This window comes from Rhinopithecus bieti, unplaced genomic scaffold (assembly GCF_001698545.2).
Source record: "Rhinopithecus bieti isolate Rb0 unplaced genomic scaffold, ASM169854v2 scaffold_14454, whole genome shotgun sequence".
Classification (NCBI taxonomy): Eukaryota; Metazoa; Chordata; class Mammalia; order Primates; family Cercopithecidae; genus Rhinopithecus; species Rhinopithecus bieti.
This window is the reverse complement of record NW_016808228.1, coordinates 143,169-154,161: the sequence shown is the minus strand read 5'-3', so window position 1 is coordinate 154,161 and position 10,993 is coordinate 143,169. Positions and strand designations below refer to the sequence as shown.

The following is a 10,993-nucleotide window of genomic DNA, read 5'->3' as shown; positions in this document are numbered from 1 at the left end:
GTGAGCTATGATTGCACCACTGCACTCCAGCCTGGGCAACAGAACAGAACCCTGTCTCTAAAGAAACAACCAACCAACCAGGGAGGATTGAGTTCTAGAAATGTATTATACTCTGCGCTCATCCTCTGGGATGACATGCCCTGAGGCCTTCATGGAAGGAAGCAAGACCCAACATGGGTAAGGAGAGGACCCTGGGAAGGAAGGGTCCTGCCCAGCGAGACTCTCCCTTTCCCTAGCTGGAAGAGCATTCACGCTGGGGAGCTGGATGTGGCAGGAAGGCTCAGGGCAGCCTGGAGCTGTTGGGCTGGACCTCAGGGGGCTTCTGCAGCCCCCTGCTCTGATCCCAGCTCCCCACACCGGGTCTTCACTCTTGGCCTCTCTGCTGTGCCTCTGCAATACCCATTAACCTTTCTCCAGCTACCAGCTCTCTAGGATACCTGATCTAGCCTGGATGTCTGGTTGGCAGGGGAAGAGGGTGGGCCTGGGCAACATCCTCTGGATGGACCCGAGTCCCTCCCACACCTCCTTGGGGGTACAAAACATGGATGATGTGCCACCAAGGGAAGAGGGGACAGAGGACTCAAGAGCCTGAGGAACTCCAGAAGACGGTTGTAGAGGTGGGAAACTGAGGACAAGCCTCCCTGGACCGGGAAGGGCTCAAACTGATTTGGGGTCCAGCACTGACCCAAACACGTCAACAGGGGGCGACTCAAGTGCAGAAATGGAAAAGGCAGGTTGGGCGCGGAGGTTCGCACCTATAATCCCAGCGCCTTGGGAAGCTGAGAGGGGAGGATCACTTGAAGCCAGGAGTTTGAGATCAGCCTGGACAACATTGTGAGACCCACCCCGCCGGCCCATCTCTACAAAAAAATTTAAAACTGGGCGTGGTAGCGTGTGCCTGGAGGATTCCCAGTTACTCAGAAGGGTGAGATGGGAGGATCCCTTGAGCCCAGGAGTTGAAGGTTATAGTGAACTATGATCATTCCACTGCACTCCAGCCTGAGCGACAGAGCGAGACCCTGTCTCAAAAACAAACAAAAAAGCGAAAAAACAGAAAAAGAAATGGACCAGGTTAAGCCAGGCTGGTCCTTGTCAAGACCTGCCCCTGCAGGTGTCCAGGGGGAGGGAGGCCAGAAAGATCCCTGGAGAAAAGGACACAGAAAATGGCAAGAAAGAGAGCCGGGCCTTTGGAGGGGGAAGTTGGGGGAAGACAGGAGGTTCCCCCTCCCGTTTCCAAGAGGCTGGGAGAACCTGCCCGGGCAGCATCTTGAATGGGAGAATTGTCCTTGGCCCAGCCACCCGAGCAAGTGCCTGTGTACACATGTGGGGGGTCCCTTCTTCCCTTCCCCCACAGCCAATGCAGACACTCTCCCCGCATTGCCTCAAAATCTACCCCAGCTGTCAGCATCTGGCCCCCATCTGTCTCCTTCATCCAACAGGACCCCCTGCTCCAGCTCCTGCCCCCTCCCTCTCCAGGGGCTGTGGAGCAGGGGTGGGAGCTCAAGGCCTTCCCTCCTTCCTTCTCGCAGCAGCCCCTGGCCAGGACAGAGGAACCAGCACAGGGGAGGGAGGGGACAGCCCCACCCCGGAGGTGCCCCAGGCTCTTGGCAGAGCCAGCTGGAGCCGTTAGAAGCAGCTGCCGAATGATTCATCTTGCCCCACCACCTCAAACACACCCTGGGGCTCATAACCAAGTTCCAGCCCCTACAGCCCTGCAGCCTCCAGACCTCTGACCCCTCTCGGTCAGTCACAAAGCCCTCCCTACCCAGCCCCACTCTCCTTAGAAATGTAGTCCATCACCCCCGGAGCTGGGACACGTCCCATTTTCTTTTATTTATACAAAAAGTTATTTTTAAATATAATTTAAGAACCCCTCCAAGCACCGGCGTCCGTTTCTGGGTTCCACCACCACCTACCGCCCCTTTCACTACCTCACCCCGCACCCCTTCATGGGACACAGCTTGGGGGTCCCAGGCGGGATCCCGGGAGGCGGCATGACCAAGGCACTGTTCTGGAAACAGACACGATGATGGATCCCTGTTTCAACTTGGGCAAAGGAGGCCGTAGTGAAACACAGGTTCCCTCCAACACAGAGCTGTGACAAGGATGGTAGAAAAACGAAACGAAAAAACAAGAAGGGAACGGGGAGAAAAATTAAGTCCAGAAACAAAACTCAAAAACCTTCAATATGAAGGCAGCAGCTAGGGGAGAGGCATTTACAAGGGAAAAAATGATTGAGTTTGGTGGTGACAGCAGCAAGTTGGGACTACAAACCCCAATGGTTTTGTCACTGGGCCCTGACACCCCTTCTTGCCCCCTGGGCAGCCCCCCTCTCCGGAGCTGGCAAGGGAGTCACACTCTCTTTGGTCTGCGGGAAGGCACCCGTCAAGGTGAGGGGGGTCACCTGGGGAGGCCGGGAGAGGATGGGCGCTTCCTTTCCCTCTGGTCACACCCAGTCCCGAGGGAAAGGCGCCCTCACCCTTGGTCTGGAGTTCTCCGAGAGGGCTGGGGGGGGTGATTTCCCCCTCCTATTATGGCAGAACCCCCAAATCCTGTCTCTCCAAATTGCCAACTCCCCACCCCACGGGTTCAAAGTGCAATCCAGCGGGGCTCAGGGTTGGGGGCCTCTGTGAGTCCCCACTCTGCCCCAGAAAGATGGGGAGGCCGTGTCCCTGGGGTGGGCAGTTCCTGCAGGTCAGTACTGCGGGGTCGGTCCTCCGGTCCCACCCGGGGCTCCTGGCTTGGCCTGGGACTTCATGTGCTGGACACTGGCCAAGATTTTCTTCTGGTGTCCCGCCAGAGTGACTCCGATTCGGAGCAGGTCCCTGTAGAAGGAAAGGAGAGCTCGGTGAGACCCTAGGGTCCCTGGGGCCGCTCTCTTCGCTTGGCTACTGAGCTGGTCCTAGCCTCAGGATTATAAGCCAATCAAAAAAGCCAGCGGGAGAGGGAGAACCGATGTCAACAGTTGCAGGGCAGTTTTAGGAGCCAGGCAGCAATCCTTCTGTGCAGCGGCAGCAGGGGGTGGGGCTGGAGGCCAGAGGCGGGGGGGCTTTGGCTTGGGTACCAGGGAAGGAAGGAAAAGAGAGAAAGTCCCGCAAACTGACACTGGGGGAAGAGGCTGCACAGATTGCCACAGAGGGAAATGGAGACGTGAGAAAGAAAAGGCCGAAGTGGGAGAGGAAGAGCTGGGTGGAGAGGAAGAGGAGGTTGCTGATGGCTGGAGGCTGAGATAAGGGGAAAAAAGGGAGAGGAGGCCCTCTGGGTCAGAGAGAGGATGGGAAGAATTAGGGAGGGATGTGCCCAGGCCCCATGGGGCAGGGGCAGACTGGCCTGGGACCCTCTGGCTCTAGCCTCCTGAGTAGCTGAGACCACAGGCACGCACCACCATGCCCGGCTGTTTTTTGTTTTTGTTTTGTAGAGATGGGGTTTTGCTATGTTGGCCCGGCTGCTCTCAAACTCCTGGGCTAAAGCAATCGGTCCACCTCCCAAATTGCTAGGATTACAGGCATGAGCCACCACCCGGCCTTCTTTTTTTTTTTTTTTTTTTTTGAGATGGAGTTTCACTCTGTTGTCCAGGCTGGAGTGCGATGGCACAATCTTGGCTCGCTGCAATCTCCACCTCCTGGGTTCAAGCGATTCTCCTGCCTCAGCCTCCTGAGTAGCCGGTATTACAGACACGCACCACCATGCCCAGCTAATATTTGTATTTTTAGTAGAGATAAGGTTTCACCAAGTTGTGCACAATGGTCTCGAACTCCTGACCTCAAGTTATCCACCCGCCTCGGCCTCCCAAAGTGCTGGGATTACAGGCATGAACCACCGTGCCCGGCCTTCAGATTTTTATATTCCTTCTATTTCTGTTATTCAACCTGGGGTGAGAGATCTTGGGAGAGAAACGGGAAAGCGGAAAGGGGCAGCAGCAGACAAAGGCCAAGTGGGGATATGCAGCCTTTGGGATGTGAGGAATCATAAAACCATTTCACATAAAAGCTGAAGAGGATCTCCAAAACCTAGCCCAATCTTCTCCTTTTATGGGTGGAAAAAGAGAACCCGAGCTGACACGCTGTTACTGTGAGAGCCGGGCCTGGAATGCAGATAGATGCACAAAGATAGAGGCGGAAATGCGATGGCCCAGGGCCGTGATGGCAGGAGGAGGTGAGGCGGGCAGGCTGGCCCCGAAGAGTCCTTGGGTCCTTGGCTACATGGGGCTGTTACTGCTCCTCCGGGGCCCTTCTAGGCATGGCATGAACACGGTGCGAGAAGACAGCGTTGGCACCCGAAGCTGACCCCAAAAGCCCCTGCAGACCCCATGGGCCTGACTCCAGCTGCCTTGCTCTCCCCGCCCCACTCCAGCTCCTGCCACTACTTACTCGGCAGAGATCTGGCTGACCAGCTCAAAGGAGCCAAAGCCAGCGGCTGCAAAACTTTCTTCGTATCTTCCCATCTTGATGGCCCGAAGCCACTCGCCCACAGAGCCAAAAGCTGAGTAGTGAGGCTGCCGCTGGTCCAGGAGAGGATGTGAGGCCCTGGGGGGCAAGGATGGGGAGGAATGCTGAGTACCAGGCCCGGGTCCGGGCGAGGAGGTGGAGCCCAGCCTTGGAGAGGCGGACAGAGACCCCTCCACCTAACATCAATGAACAGACACTTCTGGGCAAGGAGTGGGGGCAGAGAGAGCAGGAAGGAGGGCCCATTCTCTGCAGTCCTCACCCGCCATTCTCCCGGGCCACGATTTTGAGGCTGGCAGGGTTCCGGATCATCTTGTCCAGGGCGCTAACCACCTGAGGGAAGCGGGGCCGGGCATTCCGGTCTTTCTGCCAACAGTCCAGCATGAGCTGGTGGAGGGACGTGGGACAGTCTGGGGGCGGGGGCAGCCGGTAGTCCTGTTCAATGGCATTGATCACCTGGAAAGAGGGGAAGCAGCTCTGGGTAAGGCTGTCCAGGAAAAGCAAAGATGGTAACAGGCCCAGGAAATGATAGCTTGGCAGATGGTAGCATAGCAGCCACAGCCCTCGCAAAAATCACAGATCCAGGAATCCTCCTAGCCGGAGTTGAAGCCCTCTGTGGCTGGAGGCCCCAGCAGCTCTTAGGCTATGATACAGACATGTTACCTTCCAACCCTGCCCTCCGTCTCTGCATCCTTCTGCGACCCAAATATGCTGTATCCAACTCTTTATTTATTTTTTAAGACGGAGTCTCCCTCAGTTGCCCAGGCTGGAATGCAATGGCGTGATCTTAGCTCACTGCAGCCTCTGTTCTGCATTCAAGTGATTCTCCTGTCTCAGCCTCCCAAGTAGCTGGGATTACAGGCACCTGCCATCATGCTCGCTTTTTTTTTTTTTTTTCTTGAGACGGAGTCTCGCTCTGTCGCCAGGGCTGGAGTGCAGTGGCGCGGATCTCAGCCTCACTGCAAGCTCTCGCCTCCCGGGTTTTACGCCATTCTCTGTACTGGCCTCAGCCTCCAGCCTCCCGAGTAGCTGGGACTACAGGCGCCCGCCATCTCGCCTGGCTAGTTTTTTTTGTATTTTTTAGTAGAGACGGAGTTTCACTGTGTTAGCCAGGATGGTCTCGATCTCCTGACCTAGTGATCTGCCCGTCTCGGCCTCCCAAAGTGCTGGGATTACAGGCTTGAGCCACCACGCCCGGCTGCTCGGCTAATTTTTTGTATATTTTTAGAGACGGGGTTTCACCATGTTGGCCAGGCTGGTCTTGAACTCCTGACCTCAGGTGATCTGTCCACCTTGGCCTCCCAAAGTGCTGTGATTACAGGTGTGAGACACCGCGCCAGGTCCTCAACTCTTTTTAAAAATTTTTTGTAGAGATAGGATCCGGCTGTGATACCCAGGCTGGTCTCAAAATCCTGAGTTCAAGTGATCCCCCCTCTTCAGCCTCCCATAGCGTTGGGATTACAGGCGTTGAGCCACTAGGCCTGGCCCTGCATCTCAACTCTTTGATACAAGGATCAATTCTCCTTTTTGTCATCTCCACGGTCTCAAGAACCCAGCAGTGATGACTTTCTGGGAACCCACCCTTCACCCCAAATCCCAGGTGAGAAAACACTCAAGAAAAGCTTGGTACGACCATGGGACACTTACATCCTGATTGCTCATGTCCCAGTATGGCCGCTCCCCAAATGACATCACCTCCCACATCACAATCCCGTAACTCCAGGCATCACTGGCGGAAGTGAACTTCCGGAATGCAATGGCCTCCGGGGCAGTCCATCGGATGGGAATCTTTCCTCCCTGAAGAAGGAGGAGAAAAGGTGAGCTGGGGGACTCACTGAGGGACTCACCAGACCCAGCACACTGCCCCCTAGACCCCAACCCCACTCTGCTTTTTTCCCCTAGCTCAGGCCCCAAGCCTCCTACTCTCCAATGCTGTTTGCCCAGGTTGGAGTGCAGTGGCACGATCTTGGCTCACTGAAACCTCCGCCTCCCTGGTTCAAGTGATTCTTCTACCTCAGCCTCCTGAGTAGCTGGGATTACAGGCGTACACCACCCCGCCTCTGTCAGCTAATTTTGTATTTTTGTAGCGACAGGGTTTCCCAATGTTGGCCAGGCTGGTCTCGAACTCCTGACCTCAGGTGATCCTCCCGCCTCAGCCTCCCAAAGTGCTGAATGAATTTACAGGCATGGGCTACCGTGCCTGGCCACTGTTCTTTCAAGACAGGGTCTTACTGTGTTGCCCAGGCTGCAGTACAGTGGCACATTCATAGCTCACTGCAGCCTCCAACTCCTGGACTTAAGCGATCCTCCTGCCTCAACCTCCCAAATAGCTGGGACTACAGGTGCATGCCACTGCACCTGGCTAATCTTTTACCTTTTTTGTAGAGATAGGGTCTTGCTGTGTTGCCCAGGTTATCCAACTGTTATTTTCCTAGACATCTGGAATTCGGCTTCCCGGAGCTGACTGTCCCCACCACCCACAGCCTGCTCCTGTATCCTCTCCCTGGAGCAGGGCTGCCAAACCCTCAGCCTCCCACCTTTCCAACCTGCCCTCCCCACCTGGCCCTAAGAAGCTCACACCCCTGGTCCCCAGCGTTACCAGGGAGCTCGTGTAGGTGGGATCGGAAGAGTTCTCCTCCAGGAATCGGGAAAGGCCAAAGTCAGACACTTTGCAGACCAGGTTGCTGTTGACTAGGATGTTGCGAGCAGCCAGGTCTCGGTGGACGTAGCTCATCTCGGCAAGGTACCGCATGCCCGAGGCAATGCCCCGCAGCATGCCCACGAGCTGGATGACCGTGAACTGTCCGTCGTTTAGCTGGAGAGCAGATGGGGTGGGGGCTTGGTGAGGCCAGCCCACCCACCATTCCCCCTCCCATCCACATCTTTTTTTTTTTGAATTATTATAGTTTTAAGTTCTAGGATACATGTACACAACGTGCAGGTTTGTTACATATGTATACATGTGCCATGCCTTTTTTCTTTTTAGAGGCGGAGTCTCGCTCTGTCGCCCAGGCCAGAGTGCGGTGTCGTGATCTTGGCTCACTACAAGTTGCGCCTCCCGGGTTCCCGCCGTTCTCCTGCCGCAGCCTCCCGAGTAGCTGGGACTACAGGCACCCGCCACCATGCCTGGCTAATTTTTTGTATTTTTAGTAGAGACGGGTTTTCACCGTGTTAGCCAGGATGGTCTTGATCTCCTGACCTCGTGATTCGCCTGCCTCGGCCTCCCAAAGTGCTGGGATTACAGGCGTGAGCCACCGCGCCCGGCCCACATCTTTTTTCTTTTTCAAGAGACAGGCTCTTGCTCTGTTACCCAGGCTGGAGTGCAGTGGTGCCGTCATAGCTCACTGCAGCCTCATCCTCCTGGGCTCAGGCAAGCTTCCTGCCTCAGCCTCCTGAGTAGCTGGAACAATAGGCATGTGCTATTATGCCTGGATAATTTTTTAATTTTTAGTAGACATAGGTTCCCATTATGTTGCCCAGGCTGGTCTTTAACTCCTGGCCTGAAGCGATCCTTCCGCCTGGGTCTCCCGAAGCACTGGGATTACAGGTGTTGAGTCACCACATCCAGCCTCCCGTCCACTTCCTAAACTGTATAATGTCACTTCCAGACGCATCTCACAACTCACCTGTAGGGCAAGTCCCCAATTCTCCCAGGTGAGCCTTCCTTTCTTTTCCCAAGTTTTCTTGGTTCTTGCAACAATATCACAACACATTGTTTAACTTACAATGGTTGCTGTTTCAATGGTAAGTATTCAGTCTCTCCGAATTAGATTATAATTTGAAAAATTATTTCAAGTTTTCCTTCCATTTAACCTGGTACACTGCTTTATACCCAGGAAATACTCAACAAATGCTGTTCTGTTTTTCAGTTTTTTGGAGACAGGGTCTCTTTCTTTTCCGCAGGTTGGAGTGCAGTGGCACGATCATGGTTCACCACAGCCTTCAACTCCTGGGCTTAAAGGATCCTTCTGCCTCAGCCTCCTTAGTAGCTGGGACTACAGGTGCACACCACTGCACCTGGCTAATTAAAACAAAGGGTTTTTTTTTTTTTTTGGTAGAGGTGGGGGTCTCACTGTGTTTCCCAGACTTGTCTCTAACTCCTGGCCTCAAGCGATCTTCCCACCTTGGCCTTCCGCAAGGTGCTGGGATTACAGGCATGAGTCACCTAAGCGACCTGTCTACAGGTGGAGATGCACTGGTGCTGATCCAACCACAAAACTGTTCAGCCCTCTTGGACTAGCTGTGTGTGGATTTGCAAGAGAACAGTGAGGAACTGCAGTATGGCCACTGATGAGTGCAGAAACCAACGTCTGAAGCCCAACCTTGACCTTGAAAGAGTCCCCTCTTACCAGGGAAACCAACAAGTCACAGACAGTAAACAAATCCCATTTTCTGGGTTCAGCTAACATTCGGGAGACCAAGGCCGGGCGCGGTGGCTCAAGCCTGTAATCCCAGCACTTTGGGAGGCCGAGACGGGTGGATCACGAGGTCAGGAGATCGAGACCATCCTGGGTAACACGGTGAAACCCCGTCTCTACTAAAAAATACAAAAAACTAGCCGGGCGACGTGGCGGGCGCCTGTAGTCCCAGCTACTCGGGAGGCTGAGGCAGGAGAATGGCGTGAACCTGGGAGGCGGAGCTTGCGGTGAGCTGAGATCCGGCCACTGCACTCCAGCCTGGGTGATAGCGAGACTCCATCTCAAAGAAAAAACAAAAAGATTCGGGAGACCCTCTGCAGCCCTATAGAACCAGGGACATAGAGTCCAAAAACTGAATTCTGAATCCCCTCCAGACCTGCACCTGCCCTACTCCCCGCTCAATTCATGGCAACACCATCATTTGCCAGATGGTCAGAGTACAGACCTCAGAGTCTCCTGTGACCTCCTTTTCTCCCTCACCAGCCACTTCCAATCCATCGGCAAGTTCTGCTGGTGATGCTTCCAAGACATGTCCCAAATCCAAACCCTTCCCTTCACCCCACGGCCTGGATGCTGGCAACAGACTTCTGCTGCAGGCCTCTCCCAGCTCTCGCTCTTGCTCCCCAGCACCCAGCAAAGATCTTTGTATTTTTTTTTTTTGAGACGGAGTCTCGCTCTGTTGCCCAGGCTGGAGTAAAGTGGCGTTATCTCGGCTCACTGCAACCTCCGCCTCCTGAGTTCAAGCGATTCTTCTGTCTTAGTCTCCTGAGTAGCTGGGATTACAGGGGTGCACCACCATGCCTGGCTAATTTTTGTTTTTTGTTTTTTTTTGAGACGGAGTCTCGCTCTGTCGCCCAGGCTGGAGTGCAGTGGCCGGATCTTGGCTCACTGTAAGCTCCGCCTCCTGGGTTTACGCCATTTTCCTGCCTCAGCCTCCCGAGTAGCTGGGACTACAGGCGCCCGCCACCTCGCCCGGCTAGTTTTTTGTATTTTTTAGTAGAGACGGGGTTTCACCGTGTTAGCCAGGATGGTCTTGATCTCCTGACCTCATGATCCACCTGTCTCGGTCTCCCAAAGTGCTGGGATTACAGGCTTGAGCCACCACGCCCCGCCGAAAAATGATTGCTTTTATCTTTGATTAAGTATATTTCCATTGTCAGTATAATAGGAGATTATGCTCTTCCCTACTTAATGAGATAGTCAAATGATAGATGTCTTAAGTTTGTTTGTGCTGCTATAACAAAATGCCATAGACTGGGTAATTTATAAGGAAGAAAAATTTATTTACTCACAGTTCTAGAGGCTACGAAGTCCACGATCAAGCTGCCAGCAGGTTTGGTTGTCCAATAAGGGCTGCTCTGTGGCTCCAAGATAGTGCCTTGTTGCTATATCCTCTGGTGGTGAGGATTGCTGTGTTTTCACATTGTGAAAGGACAAGGGTGAAATCTCTTTTATTAGGGCCTTAATCCCATCCACAAGGTGAGGAACCCTCATGACCTAATTACCTCTTAAAGGCTCGACTTTTTTTTTAAAGGGTCTTAATCTTGTCTAGGTTGGAGTGTGGTGGCGTGGTGATCATAGATCACTATAACCTCAAACTTCTGAAAGTACCCCACCTTTTAATACATGACATTGACCATTTAGATTCAGCACCTGAATTTTGGAGGGGACATATCCAAAACATTGCTTATTTTAAAAAAGGTAATTCCAGAGTATGTCTGCCTAAGCACATAAGAAATCCTCCCTCTTAACATCCACGAGAGGTACTTTGTGGGTGACTTGTTCTCCACAAAATTCCCAAGCAACTAGAAGAGTGCATGCTCTAAAGGCAGTCAGTCAAGAATAACATTTTTGGGGGCCTTTGATTAAAAACATTACCTTTATGATGATATTCTGAGGTGTTAAAATTCACAGTATGTCAAAGACAGATGAAACTATGTACATTATATTGTGTTTGCCAAGTCAGGAAAACAGAAAAGTGTGTTGTGTGTGTATTTTATATTGACTTTTAATTATGAGATTTTTTTGACTGTAAGGATTTTAAAAATAGACAGTATAAAAATTATTTAAAATTCATAACTGAAAAGATTTTCATGTAAAACACCAGAAAAAGAGGAAATAAAGACAAAA

General features: G+C 53.0%; 1 protein-coding gene across 1 annotated transcript in view; it reads right to left on the bottom strand.

The window, feature by feature from the left end:
• Nucleotides 1-1,798: 1,798 nt before the first annotated feature.
• Nucleotides 1,799-10,993, bottom strand: part of EPHB4 (EPH receptor B4) — a 31,265-nt gene continuing 22,070 nt past the window's right edge. Inside the window, exons 13-17 of the mRNA XM_017886162.1 lie at nucleotides 7,045-7,260; nucleotides 6,093-6,242; nucleotides 4,708-4,901; nucleotides 4,371-4,526; nucleotides 1,799-2,825 (exon numbers count right to left, since the gene is read on the bottom strand). Coding sequence (XP_017741651.1) covers nucleotides 2,696-2,825; nucleotides 4,371-4,526; nucleotides 4,708-4,901; nucleotides 6,093-6,242; nucleotides 7,045-7,260 — 846 coding nt within the window. The 3' untranslated portion in view covers nucleotides 1,799-2,695. The remainder of the gene's footprint in view (nucleotides 2,826-4,370; nucleotides 4,527-4,707; nucleotides 4,902-6,092; nucleotides 6,243-7,044; nucleotides 7,261-10,993) is intronic.